The sequence below is a fragment of the Pseudophryne corroboree genome, chromosome 11 (genome assembly GCF_028390025.1).
Source record: "Pseudophryne corroboree isolate aPseCor3 chromosome 11, aPseCor3.hap2, whole genome shotgun sequence".
In the NCBI taxonomy this organism is placed as follows: domain Eukaryota; kingdom Metazoa; phylum Chordata; class Amphibia; order Anura; family Myobatrachidae; genus Pseudophryne; species Pseudophryne corroboree.
In genome coordinates, this window is record NC_086454.1 from 103,100,751 (window position 1) to 103,112,872 (window position 12,122).

Sequence of the window (12,122 nt, forward strand, 5' to 3'; positions counted from 1 at the left end):
ATTGAACATCTCTGGAGAGATTTGGAAATGGCTGTGCACTGATGATTTCCATCCAACTTGAGAGCTTGAGAGGTGCTACAAAGAGGAATGGGCGAAACTGCCCAAAGGTAGGTGTGCCAAGCTTGTGGCATCATATTCAAAAACATTTGAGGCTGTAATTGCTACCAAAGGTGCATCAGCAAAGTATTGAGCAAAGGCTGTGTATACTTATGTACATGTGATCTTAGTTTTTTTATTTTTAATAAATTTGCAAAAATCTCCCCAAAAACTTTTTTCAAGTTGTCATTATGGGGGTATTGTGTGTAGAATTTTGAGGGAAATCATGAATTTATTCCAATTTGGAAAAAGGCCGTAACATAACAAAGTGTGTGTGTGTGTGTGTGTGTGTGTGTGTGTGTGTGTGTGTGTGTCTCTATCTATCTATCTATCTATCTATCTATCTATCTATCTATCTATCTTTATCTATCTATCTATCTATCTATCTCTATCTAATATATATATATATATATATATATAAATAAAGAGAGAGATGCTATAATTGTAGATAGTTAAAAATGGTTGAGGTTGTTGCTTAAAAACCTTTGTCACTTCCTTGTTTTCTTCTACATGTATCTCCCCAATAATTCACACATGATGTAAGATCAATGGGTGTTAGAGATACATGCTTCCATCATAGATAACTTGGGCTGTATCCCATAATAGTTTCATTAGCAGTAATGGATTTTCTGGATAGTTTTGGAAATTTTCTTTCGCTGTCAGTGCATCCATTGGGATAATACATCTGCCTGAGACTAATGTGTTGTGGATGAATGCTGGCTGAAACTAGCAGTAATGATTTGGTCGTGATGGTAACTAGGGCTTAAGCCAGATCTCATAGCTAACTGTTGTTTCTCCTGCCACACAGAGGGCTTTCTCCATGGACGACCGCATTGCATGGACACACATTACTATCCCGGAAACACTGAAGGAGGGGAAGGTTGTGGATGAATGGTTCAGTCTAAGTGGGAGACAAGGAGATGACAAGGAAGGCATGATTAACCTTGTGATGTCCTACACGGTGAGGGTGTACTCTGAGTGTAAGGGAGTACAATGTGGTGGTGATATCCTTTTACATTTAACAATTTCCTATATAAATCTAACACTGGAAAGAACTGTAGAATTCATATATTTTAGTACTTGATTTTTGGGTAGCTTCCTGTAGGAATAAGGTATTTCATCTCCCTTTTGACCTATTTCATAGTAATCCCATGGTATTTAATTTATACATTGTTAATACATTAGAGCAGGGGTTCTCAAACTCGGTCCTCAGGACCCCACACAGTGCATGTTTTGCAGGTAACCCAGCAAGTGCACAGGTGTATTAATTACTCACAGACACATTTTAAAAGGTCCACAGGTGGAGCTAATTATTTCACTTGTGATTCTGTGAGGAGACCTGCAAAACATGCACCGTGTGGGGTCCTGAGGACCGAGTTTGAGAACCTGTGCATTAGAGTATCCATTTAACCTGACTCAGACTCTCCGAGCACTGCAGAGAGAGCAGACGGGTGCTCTTTAGTTAGAACAAAAAGCCAACTATTACTCTGCAGGACTAATTGCATTCATCTGAGAATATGAACTTCCTGAAGGAGAAGCAGACAGTGTTTTGCTGCAATCCCATCCGCGTATCCACTGCAGGGACGTACAGGGAGAGGACTGCAGGCAAACGCGACCGGGCACAATATACTAATACAGGTTGAGTATCCAGATATTTCGAAATACGTAATTTCTGTTGCGGGCTCCACTGGGCTCCACAAGGATTGGACAATGGGGTGTAGAGTAGGACCTTGATCCGAGGCACCAACAGGCTCAAAGCTTTGATTGTTCCCAGAATGTACAGCACCGCCTCCTCTATAACCCCGCCTCCCTGCACAGGAGCTCAGTTTTGTAAGTTGGTGCTGCAGTAAGCAGGCACTTAACAGGGGCTGCTCCAAGCAGCCCTAAGAAAAGCTTTTTAGGAGGTAAAAAGTGAAGACTTCAAGGGCAGCAGTGGTGGTAAATGTCTTGTGACATTCACTGCTGCAGCTTCAGCTCTCCCCAGCGGCGCTGTACACTCCCGAGCCCTGGTTGCCGGGTACCTACAGTGGAGGCTCCGGTTTTCTTCACGTTAGACACACACGGCTGGGGCTCTCCAGGATCGCGTGGCCGCGCTTCGGGAGGTGGTAAGTGGGTCCCGCTTGCGGGACCCGGTCTTTATCGCGATCCGGTGCGGTCAGTGGGAGGCGGGCCGCGCGCGCTGCCGGTGGACACTGTGGATACAGGCGATCCCACTAGATCACCAGGGCATGGGCGCAGGTCAGGTTTTCTCTCTAAACCAATTCTTATTTCTCTGACGTCCTAGTGGATGCTGGGGACTCCGTAAGGACCATGGGGAATAGACGGGCTCCGCAGGAGACTGGGCACACTATAAGAAAGATTTGGTACTACCTGGTGTGCACTGGCTCCTCCCTCTATGCCCCTCCTCCAGACCTCAGTTAGATTTCTGTGCCCGGCCGAGCTGGATGCACACTAGGGGCTCTCCTGAGCTCCTAGAAAGAAAGTATATGTTAGGTTTTTTATTTTACAGTGAGACCTGCTGGCAACAGGCTCACTGCAACGAGGGACTAAGGGGAGAAGAAGCGAACCTACCTGCTTGCAGCTAGCTTGGGCTTCTTAGGCTACTGGACACCATTAGCTCCAGAGGGATCGACCGCAGGACCCGTCCTTGGTGTTCGTTCCCGGAGCCGCGCCGCCGTCCCCCTTACAGAGCCAGAAGCAAGAAGATGGTCCGGTAAAAATCGGCGGCAGAAGACTTCAGTCTTCACCAAGGTAGCGCACAGCACTGCAGCTGTGCGCCATTGCTCCTCATACACACTTCACACTCCGGTCACTGAGGGTGCAGGGCGCTGGGGGGGGGGCGCCCTGAGCAGCAATAAAATCACCTTGGCTGGCAAAATAACCACAATATATAGCCCCAGAGGCTATATATGTGGTAATTACCCATGCCACAATACAGAAAAAAGCGGGAGAAAAGTCCGCCAAAAAGGGGCGGAGCCATCTTCCTCAGCACACTGGCGCCATTTCTCCCTCACAGTTCCGCTGGAAGGAAGCACCCTGACTCTCCCCTGCAGTCTACACTACAGAAAAGGGTAAAAAAGAGAGGGGGGGCACAAATTTGAGGCGCAGTAAATATTATAGCAGCTATAGGGGACATAATTCAGTTAGTCCCTGCATTATATAGCGCTCTGGTGTGTGCTGGCATACTCTCTCTCTGTCTCCCCAAAGGGCTTTTGTGGGGTCCTGTCTCCTTTAAGAGCATTCCCTGTGTGTGTGTGTGTGGTGTGTCGGTACGGCTGTGTCGACATGTTTGATGAGGAGACTTATGTGGAGGCGGAGCAGATGCCTATAAATGTGATGTCACCCCCTGCGGGGCAGACACCTGAGTGGATGGACTTATGGAAAGAATTACGTGCAAGTGTCGACTCCTTACATAAAAAATTTGACGACATGCCAAATGCGGGACAGCCGGTTTCTCAGCTCGTGCCTGCCCAGGCAATTTAAAGGCCATCAGGGGCTCTAAAACACCCACTACCTCAGATGGCAGACACAGATGTCGACACGAATACTGATACCAGTGTCGACGACGATGAGTCAAATTTAATGTCCACTAGGGCCATTCGTTGCATGATTGAGGCAATGAAAGAGGTTTTACACATTTCTGATATAAACCCAGGTACCTCAAAAAAGGGTATTATGTTTGGGGAGAAAAAGCTACCAATAGTTTCTCTGACGTCCTAGTGGATGCTGGGACTCCGTAAGGACCATGGGGAATAGCGGCTCCGCAGGAGACAGGGCACAAGAATAAAAGCTTTAGGATCAGGTGGTGTGCACTGGCTCCTCCCCCTATGACCCTCCTCCAAGCCCCAGTTAGATTTTTGTGCCCGAACGAGAAGGGTGCAGGCTAGGTGGCTCTCCTGAGCTGCTTAGAATAAAAGTATATTTTAGGTTTTTTATTTTCAGTGAGTCCTGCTGGCAACAGGCTCACTGCATCGTGGGACTAAGGGGAGAAGAAACGGACTCACCTGCGTGCAGAGTGGATCGGGTTTCTTAGGCTACTGGACATTAGCTCCAGAGGGACGATCACAGGTTCAGCCTGGATGGGTCCCGGAGCCGCGCCGCCGGCACCCTTACAGAGCCAGAAGAGCGAAGAGGTCCGGTGAAATCGGCGGCAGAAGACGATCCTGTCTTCAGACTAAGGTAGCGCACAGCACCGCAGCTGTGCGCCATTGCTCTCAGCACACTTCACACTCCGGTCACTGAGGGTGCAGGGCGCTGGGGGGGGAGCGCCCTGAGACGCAATATAACATGATATACCTTAGATTGGCTAAAGAATACATCACATATAGCTCTGGGGCTATATGGATGTATTTTAACCCCTGCCATTTTTTACAGAAAAAGCGGGAGATAAGGACGTCGTGAAGGGGCGGAGCCTATCTCCTCAGCACACAAGCGCCATTTCTCTATCGTCCTAGTGGATGCTGGGGTTCCTGAAAGGACCATGGGGAATAGCGGCTCCGCAGGAGACAGGGCACAAAAAGTAAAGCTTTAGGATCAGGTGGTGTGCACTGGCTCCTCCCCCTATGACCCTCCTCCAAGCCTCAGTTAGATTTTTGTGCCCGGCCGAGAAGGGTGCAATCTAGGTGGCTCTCCTAAAGAGCTGCTTAGAAAAGTTTAGCTTAGGTTTTTTATTTTACAGTGAGTCCTGCTGGCAACAGGATCACTGCAACGAGGGACTTAGGGGAGAAGAAGTGAACTCACCTGCGTGCAGGATGGATTGGCTTCTTTGGCTACTGGACATTAGCTCCAGAGGGACGATCACAGGTACAGCCTGGATGGTCACCGGAGCCTCGCCGCCGGCCCCCTTGCAGATGCTGAAACAAGAAGAAGGTCCAGAATCGGCGGCATGAAGACTCCTCAGTCTTCTTAAGGTAGCGCACAGCACTGCAGCTGTGCGCCATTTCCTCTCGGCACACTTCACACGGCAGTCACTGAGGGTGCAGGGCGCTGGGAGGGGGGCGCCCTGGGAGGCAATGAAAACCTATTTTTGGCTAAAAATACCTCACATATAGCCTCCGGGGGCTATATGGAGATATTTAACCCCTGCCAGAATCCGTTAAGAGCGGGAGACGAGGCCGCCGAAAAAGGGGCGGGGCCTATCTCCTCAGCACACAGCGCCATTTTCCCTCACAGAAAGGCTGGAGGGAAGGCTCCCAGGCTCTCCCCTGCACTGCACTACAGAAACAGGGTTAAAACAGAGAGGGGGGGCACTAATTTGGCGTTAGAAATATATAAAAAAGATGCTATAAGGGAAAACACTTATATAAGGTTGTCCCTATATAATTATAGCGTTTTTGGTGTGTGCTGGCAAACTCTCCCTCTGTCTCTCCAAAGGGCTAGTGGGTCCTGTCCTCTATCAGAGCATTCCCTGTGTGTGTGCTGTGTGTCGGTACGTGTGTGTCGACATGTATGAGGACGATGTTGGTGAGGAGGCGGAGAAATTGCCTGTAATGGTGATGTCACTCTCTAGGGAGTCGACACCGGAATGGATGGCTTATTTAGGGAATTACGTGATAATGTCAACACGCGGCAAGGTCGGTTGACGACATGAGACGGCCGACAAACAATTAGTACCGGTCCAGACGTCTCAAAAACACCGTCAGGGGTTTTAAAACGCCCGTTTACTTTAGTCGGTCGACACAGACACAGACAGGGACACTGAATCCAGTGTCGACGGTGAATAAACAAACGTATTCCTTATTAGGGCCACACGTTAAGGGCAATGAAGGAGGTGTTACATATTTCTGATACTACAAGTACCACAAAAGAGGGTATTATGTGGGATGTGAAAAAACTACCGTAGTTTTTCCTGAATCAGATAAATTAAATGAAGTGTGTGATGATGCGTGGGTTCCCCCCGATAGAAAATATGGGCGGTATACCCTTTCCCGCCAGAAGTTAGGGCGCGTTGGGAAACACCCCTTAGGGTGGATAAGGCGCTCACACGCTTATCAGAACAAGTGGCGGTACCGTCTATAGATAGGGCCGTCCTCAAGGAGCCAGCTGACAGGAGGCTGGAAAATATCATAAAAAGTATATACACACATACTGGTGTTATACTGCGACCAGCGATCGCCTCAGCCTGGATGTGCAGAGCTGGGGTGGCTTGGTCGGATTCCCTGACTAAAAATATTGATACCCTTGACAGGGACAGTATTTTATTGACTATAGAGCATTTAAAGGATGCATTTCTATATATGCGAGATGCACAGAGGGATATTTGCACTCTGGCATCAAGAGTAAGTGCGATGTTCATATCTGCCAGAAGATGTTTATGGACACGACAGTGGTCAGGTGATGCAGATTCCAAACGGCACAAAGGTGTATTGCCGTATAAAGGAAGAGGAGTTATTTGGGGTCGGTCCATCGGACCTGGTGGCCACGGCAACTGCTGGAAAATCCACCGTTTTTACCCTAAGTCACATCTCTGCAGAAAAAGACACCGTCTTTTCAGCTTCAGTCCTTTCGTCCCTATAAGAGTCATATCTGCCCAGGGATAGAGGATAGGGAAGAAGACTGCAGCAGGCAGCCCATTCCCAGGAACAGAAGCGTTCCACCGCTTCTGACAAGCTCTCAGCAGGACGCTGAGACCGTACAGGACCCCTGGATCCTACAAGTAGTATCCCAGGGGTACAGATTGGAATGTCGAGACGTTTCCCCTGCGCAGGCTCCTGAAGTCTGCTTTACCAAGGTCTCCCTCCGACAAGGATGCAGTATGGGAAACAATTCACGAGCTGTATACCCAGCAGGTGATAATTAAATTACCCCTCCTACAACAAGAAAAGGGGTATTATTCCACACTATATTGTGGTACTGAAGCCAGAAGGCTAGGTGAGACCTATTCTAAATCTAAAAAAATTTGAACACTTACAAAGGTTCAAATCAAGATGGAGTCACTCAGAGCAGTGATAACGAACCGGGAAGAAGGGGACTATATGGTGTCCCGAGACATCAGGGATGCTTACCTCCATGTCCCAAATTTGCCCTTATCACTAAGGGTACCTCAGGTTCGTGGTACAGAACTGTCACTATCAGTTTCAGACGCTGCCGTTTGGATTGTCCACGGCACCCCGGGTCTTTACCAAGGTAATGGCCGAAATGATGGTTCTTCTTCGAAGAAAAGGCGTCTTAATTATCCCTTACTTGGACGATCTCCTGATAAGGGCAAAGTCCAGGGAACAGTTGGAGGTCGGAGTAGCACTATCTCGGATACTGTTACAACAGCAGGGGTGGATTCTAAATATTCCAAAATCGCAGCTGATCCCGACAACAAGTCTCCTGTGCTTAGGGATGATTCTGGACACAGTCCAGAAAAAGGTGTTTCTCCCGGAAGAGAAAGCCAGGGAGTTATCCGAGCTAGTCAGGAACCTCCTAAAATCAGTGCATCATTGCACAAGGGCCATGGTAAAAAAATGGTGACTTCCTTCGAAGCAATTCCAGTCGGCAGATTTCATGCAAGAACTTTTCAGTGGGATCTGCTGGACAAATGGTCCGGATCGCATCTTCAGATGCATCAGCGGATAACCCTATATCCAAGGACAAGGGTGTCTCTCCTGTGGTGGTTACAGAGTGCTCATCTTCTAGAGGGCCGCAGATTCGGCATTCAGTTTTGGATGTTGGTGACCACGGAGGCCAGCCCGAGAGGCTGGGGAGCAGTCACACAAGGAAAAAATTTCCAGTGAGTGTGATCAAGTCTGGAGACTTTTCTCCACATAAATATAGCTAAGGGTAAATTTATAATGCTCTACGCTTAGCAAGACCTCTGCTTCAAGGTCAGCCGGTATTGATCCAGTGGGATAAAACATCACGGCAGTCGCCCACGTAAATAGACAGGGCGGCACAAGAAGCAGGAGGGCAGTGGCAAAAACTGCAAGGACTTTTCGCTGGGCGGAAAATCGTGATAGCACTGTCAGCAGTGTTTCATTCCGGGAATGGAAACTGGGAAGCAGACTTCCTCAGTAGGCACGACCTCCACCCGGCAGAGTGGGAACTTCATGGGGAAGTTTTCCACATGATTGTAAACCGTTGGGAATTACCAAAGGTGGACATGATGGCGTCCCGTCTGAACAAAAAACGGGACAGGTATTGCGCCAGGTTAAGAGACCCTCAGGCAATAGCTGTGGACGTTCTGGTAACACCGTGGGTGTACCAGTCGGTGTATGTGTTCCATCCTCTGCTTTTCATACCTAAGGTACTAAGAATTATAAGACGTAGAGGAGTAAGAACTATACTCATGGCTCCGGATTGGCCAAGAAGGACTTGGTACCCGGAACTTCAAGAGATGCTCACAGAGGACTTATGGCCTCTGCCGCTAAGAAGGGACTTGTTTCAGCAAGTACCATGTCTGTTCCAAGACTTACCGCAGCTGCGTTTGACGGCATGGCGGTGGAACGCCGGATCCTAAGGGAAAAGGCATTCAGGAAGAGGTCATTCCTACCCTGGTCAAAGCCAGAAAGGAGGTGACCGCACAACATTATCACCACATGTGGCGAAAATATGTTGCGTGGTGTGAGGCCAGGAAGGCCCCACGAAGAAATTTCAACTCGGTCGATTCCTGCATTTCCTGCAAACAGGGGTGTCTATGGGCCTCAAATTGGGGTCCATTAAGGTTCAAATTTCGGCCCTGTCGATTTTTCTTCCAGAAAGAATTGGCTTCAGTTCCTGAAGTCCAGAAGTTTGTCAAGGGAGTATTGCATATACAACCCCCTTTTGTGCCTCCAGTGGCACTGTGGGATCTCAACGTAGTTCTGGGATTCCTCAAAACACATTGGTTTAAAACCAGTCAAATCTGTGGATTTGAAGCATCTCACATGAAAAGTGAACATGCTCTTGGACCTGGCCTGGACCAGGCGAGTGTAAAATTGGTGGTTTTTTTCTCAAAAAAGCCCATATCTGTTTGTCCATTCGGACAGGGCAGAGCTGCGGACTCGTCCCCAGTTCTCTCCCTAAGGTGGTGTCAGTGTTTCACCTGAACCAGCTTATTGTGGTGTCTTGCGCCTACTAGGGACTTGGAGGACTCCAAGTTGCTAGATGTGGTCAGGGCCCTGAAAATATAGGTTCCAGGACGGCTGGAGTCAGGAAAACTGACTTGCTGTTATCCTGTATGCACCCAACAAACTGGGTGCTCTTGCTTCTAAGCAGACTTTTGCTAGTTGGATGTGTAATACAATTCAGCTTGCACATTCTGTGGCAGGCCTGCCACAGCCAAAATATGTAAATGCCCATTCCACAAGGAAGGTGGGCTCATCTTGGGCGGCTGCCCGAGGGGTCTCGGCTTTACAACTTTGCCGAGCGGCTATTTAGTCAGGGGCAAACACGTTTGTAAAATCCTACAAATTTAATAACCTGGCTAAGGAGGACCTGGAGTTCTCTCATTCGGTGCTGCAGAGTCATCCGCACTCTCCCGCCCGTTTGGGAGCTTTGGTATAATCCCCATGGTCCTTTCAGGAACCCCAGCATCCACTAGGACGATAGAGAAAATAAGAATTTACTTACCGATAATTCTATTTCTCGGAGTCCGTAGTGGATGCTGGGCGCCCATCCCAAGTGCGGATTATCTGCAATACTTGTACATAGTTACAAAAATCGGGTTATTATTGTTGTGAGCCATCTTTCAGAGGCTCCGCTGTTATCATACTGTTAACTGGGTTCAGATCACAGGTTGTACAGTGTGATTGGTGTGGCTGGTATGAGTCTTACCCGGGATTCATAAATCCTTCCTTATTGTGTACGCTCGTCCGGGCACAGTATCCTAACTGAGGCTTGGAGGAGGGTCATAGGGGGAGGAGCCAGTGCACACCACCTGATCCTAAAGCTTTACTTTTTGTGCCCTGTCTCCTGCGGAGCCGCTATTCCCCATGGTCCTTTCAGGAACCCCAGCATCCACTACGGACTCCGAGAAATAGAATTATCGGTAAGTAAATTCTTATTTTTCCCTCACAGCTCCGCTGTAAGGACGGCTCCCTGACTCTCCCCTGCAGACTTGCTACTGAATCAGGGTAAAAAAGAGAAGGGGGGGCACTATTGGCAGCTAAAAACTATATAAACAGCAGCTATAAGGGAATAACACTTATATAAGGTTATCCCTGTATATATATATATATAGCGCTTGGTGTGTGCTGGCAGACTCTCCTCTGTCTTTCCAAAGGGCTTGTGGGGTCCTGTCCTCTATCAGAGCATTCCCGGTGTGTGTGCTGTGTGTCGGTACGTGTGTGTCGACATGTATGAGGAGGAAAATGATGTGGAGGCGGAGCAATTGCCTGGGTTAGTGATGTCACCCCCTAGGGAGTCGACACCTGACTGGATGATCGTATTTAAAGAATTAAGTGATAATGTCAGCACTTTGCAAAGAACGGTTGATGACATGAGACAGCCGGCAAATCAATTAGTGCCTGTCCAGGCGTCTCAGACACCGTCAGGGGCCCTAAAACGCCCGTTACCTCAGTGGGTCGACACAGATCCAGACACAGATACTGAGTCTAGTGTCGACGGTGAGGAGACAAACGTAATGTCCAGTAGGGCCACACGTTACATGATCACGGCAATGAAGGAAGCATTGAACATTTCTGACACTACAAGTACCACAAAGAAGGGTATTATGTGGGGTGTGAAAAAACTACCAATAGTTTTCCCTGAGTCAGATGAGTTAAATGAGGTGTGTGATAAAGCGTGGGGTTCCCCCGACAAAAAACTGCTAATTTCTAAAAAATTATTGGCACTATATCCTTTCCCGTTAGAGGTTAGGACACGTTGGGAAACACCCCCTAGGGTAGATAAGGCGCTCACACGTTTATCTAAACAAGTAGCGTTACCGTCTCCTGATACGGCCACCCTCAAAGAACCAGCAGATAGAAGGCTGGAAAATATTCTTAAAAGTATATACACACATACTGGTGTTATACTGCGACCACAATCGCTTCAGCCTGGATGTGCAGTGCTGGCGTCGCGTGGTCGGATTCCCTGACTGAAAATATTGATACCCTGGATAGGGACAATATACTGTTAACTATAGAGCATTTGAAGGATGCATTACTATATATGCGTGATGCACAGAGGGATATTTGCACCCTGGCATCAAGAGTAAGTGCTATGTTCATTTCTGCCAGAAGAGCGTTATGGACGCGACAGTGGTCAGGCGATGCGGATTCCAAACGACATATGGAAGTATTGCCGTATAAAGGGGAGGAGTTATTTGGGGCTGGTCTATCGGACCTGGTGGCCACGGCAACGGCTGGAAAATCCACCTTTTTACCCCAGGTCACTTCACATCAGCAGGAAAAGACACCGTCTTTTCAAACTCAGTCCTTTCGTTCCCATAAGTACAAGCGAGCTAAAGGCCATTCCTTCCTGCCCCGGGGCAGAGGAAGGGGAAAAAGACTGCACCATGCAGCCGCTTCCCAGGAGCAGAAGCCCTCCCCTGCTTCTGCCAAGTCTTCAGCATGACGCTGGGGCTTTACAAGCAGACTCAGACATGGTGGGGGCCCGTCTCAAGAATTTCAACACGCAGTGGGCTCACTCGCAAGTGGACCCCTGGATTCTACAGGTGGTATCGCAGGGGTACAAACTGGAATTCGAGGCGTTTCCCCCTCGCCGGTTCCTGAAGTCTGCTCTACCAAAGTCTCCCTCCGACAGGGAGGCAGTTTTGGAAGCCATTCACAAGCTGTATTCCCAGCAGGTGATAATCAAGGTACCCCTCCTACAACAGGGAAAGGGGTATTATTCCACGCTGTTTGTGGTACCGAAGCCGGACGGTTCGGTGAGACCAATTTTAAATCTAAAATCCCTGAACACTTACATAAAGAGGTTCAAATTCAAGATGGAATCACTCAGAGCGGTGATAGCAAACCTGGAAGAAGGGGACTATATGGTGTCTCTGGACATCAAGGATGCTTATCTCCACGTCCCAATCTACCCGTCTCACCAAGGGTACCTCAGGTTTGTAGTACAAAACTGTCATTATCAGTTTCAGACGCTGCCGTTTGGGTTGT

General features: G+C 48.5%; 1 protein-coding gene across 3 annotated transcripts in view; it reads left to right on the plus strand.

Annotated features, from left to right (window-relative positions):
• The window catches only part of TOLLIP (toll interacting protein), a 159,477-nt gene that overhangs the window by 98,781 nt on the left and 48,574 nt on the right, over window positions 1-12,122 (plus strand). For all 3 annotated transcript variants that reach the window (XM_063944694.1, XM_063944695.1, XM_063944696.1), the window contains exon 4: window positions 905-1,057. In XM_063944694.1, the coding sequence (XP_063800764.1) occupies window positions 905-1,057 (153 nt within the window). The remainder of the gene's footprint in view (window positions 1-904; window positions 1,058-12,122) is intronic.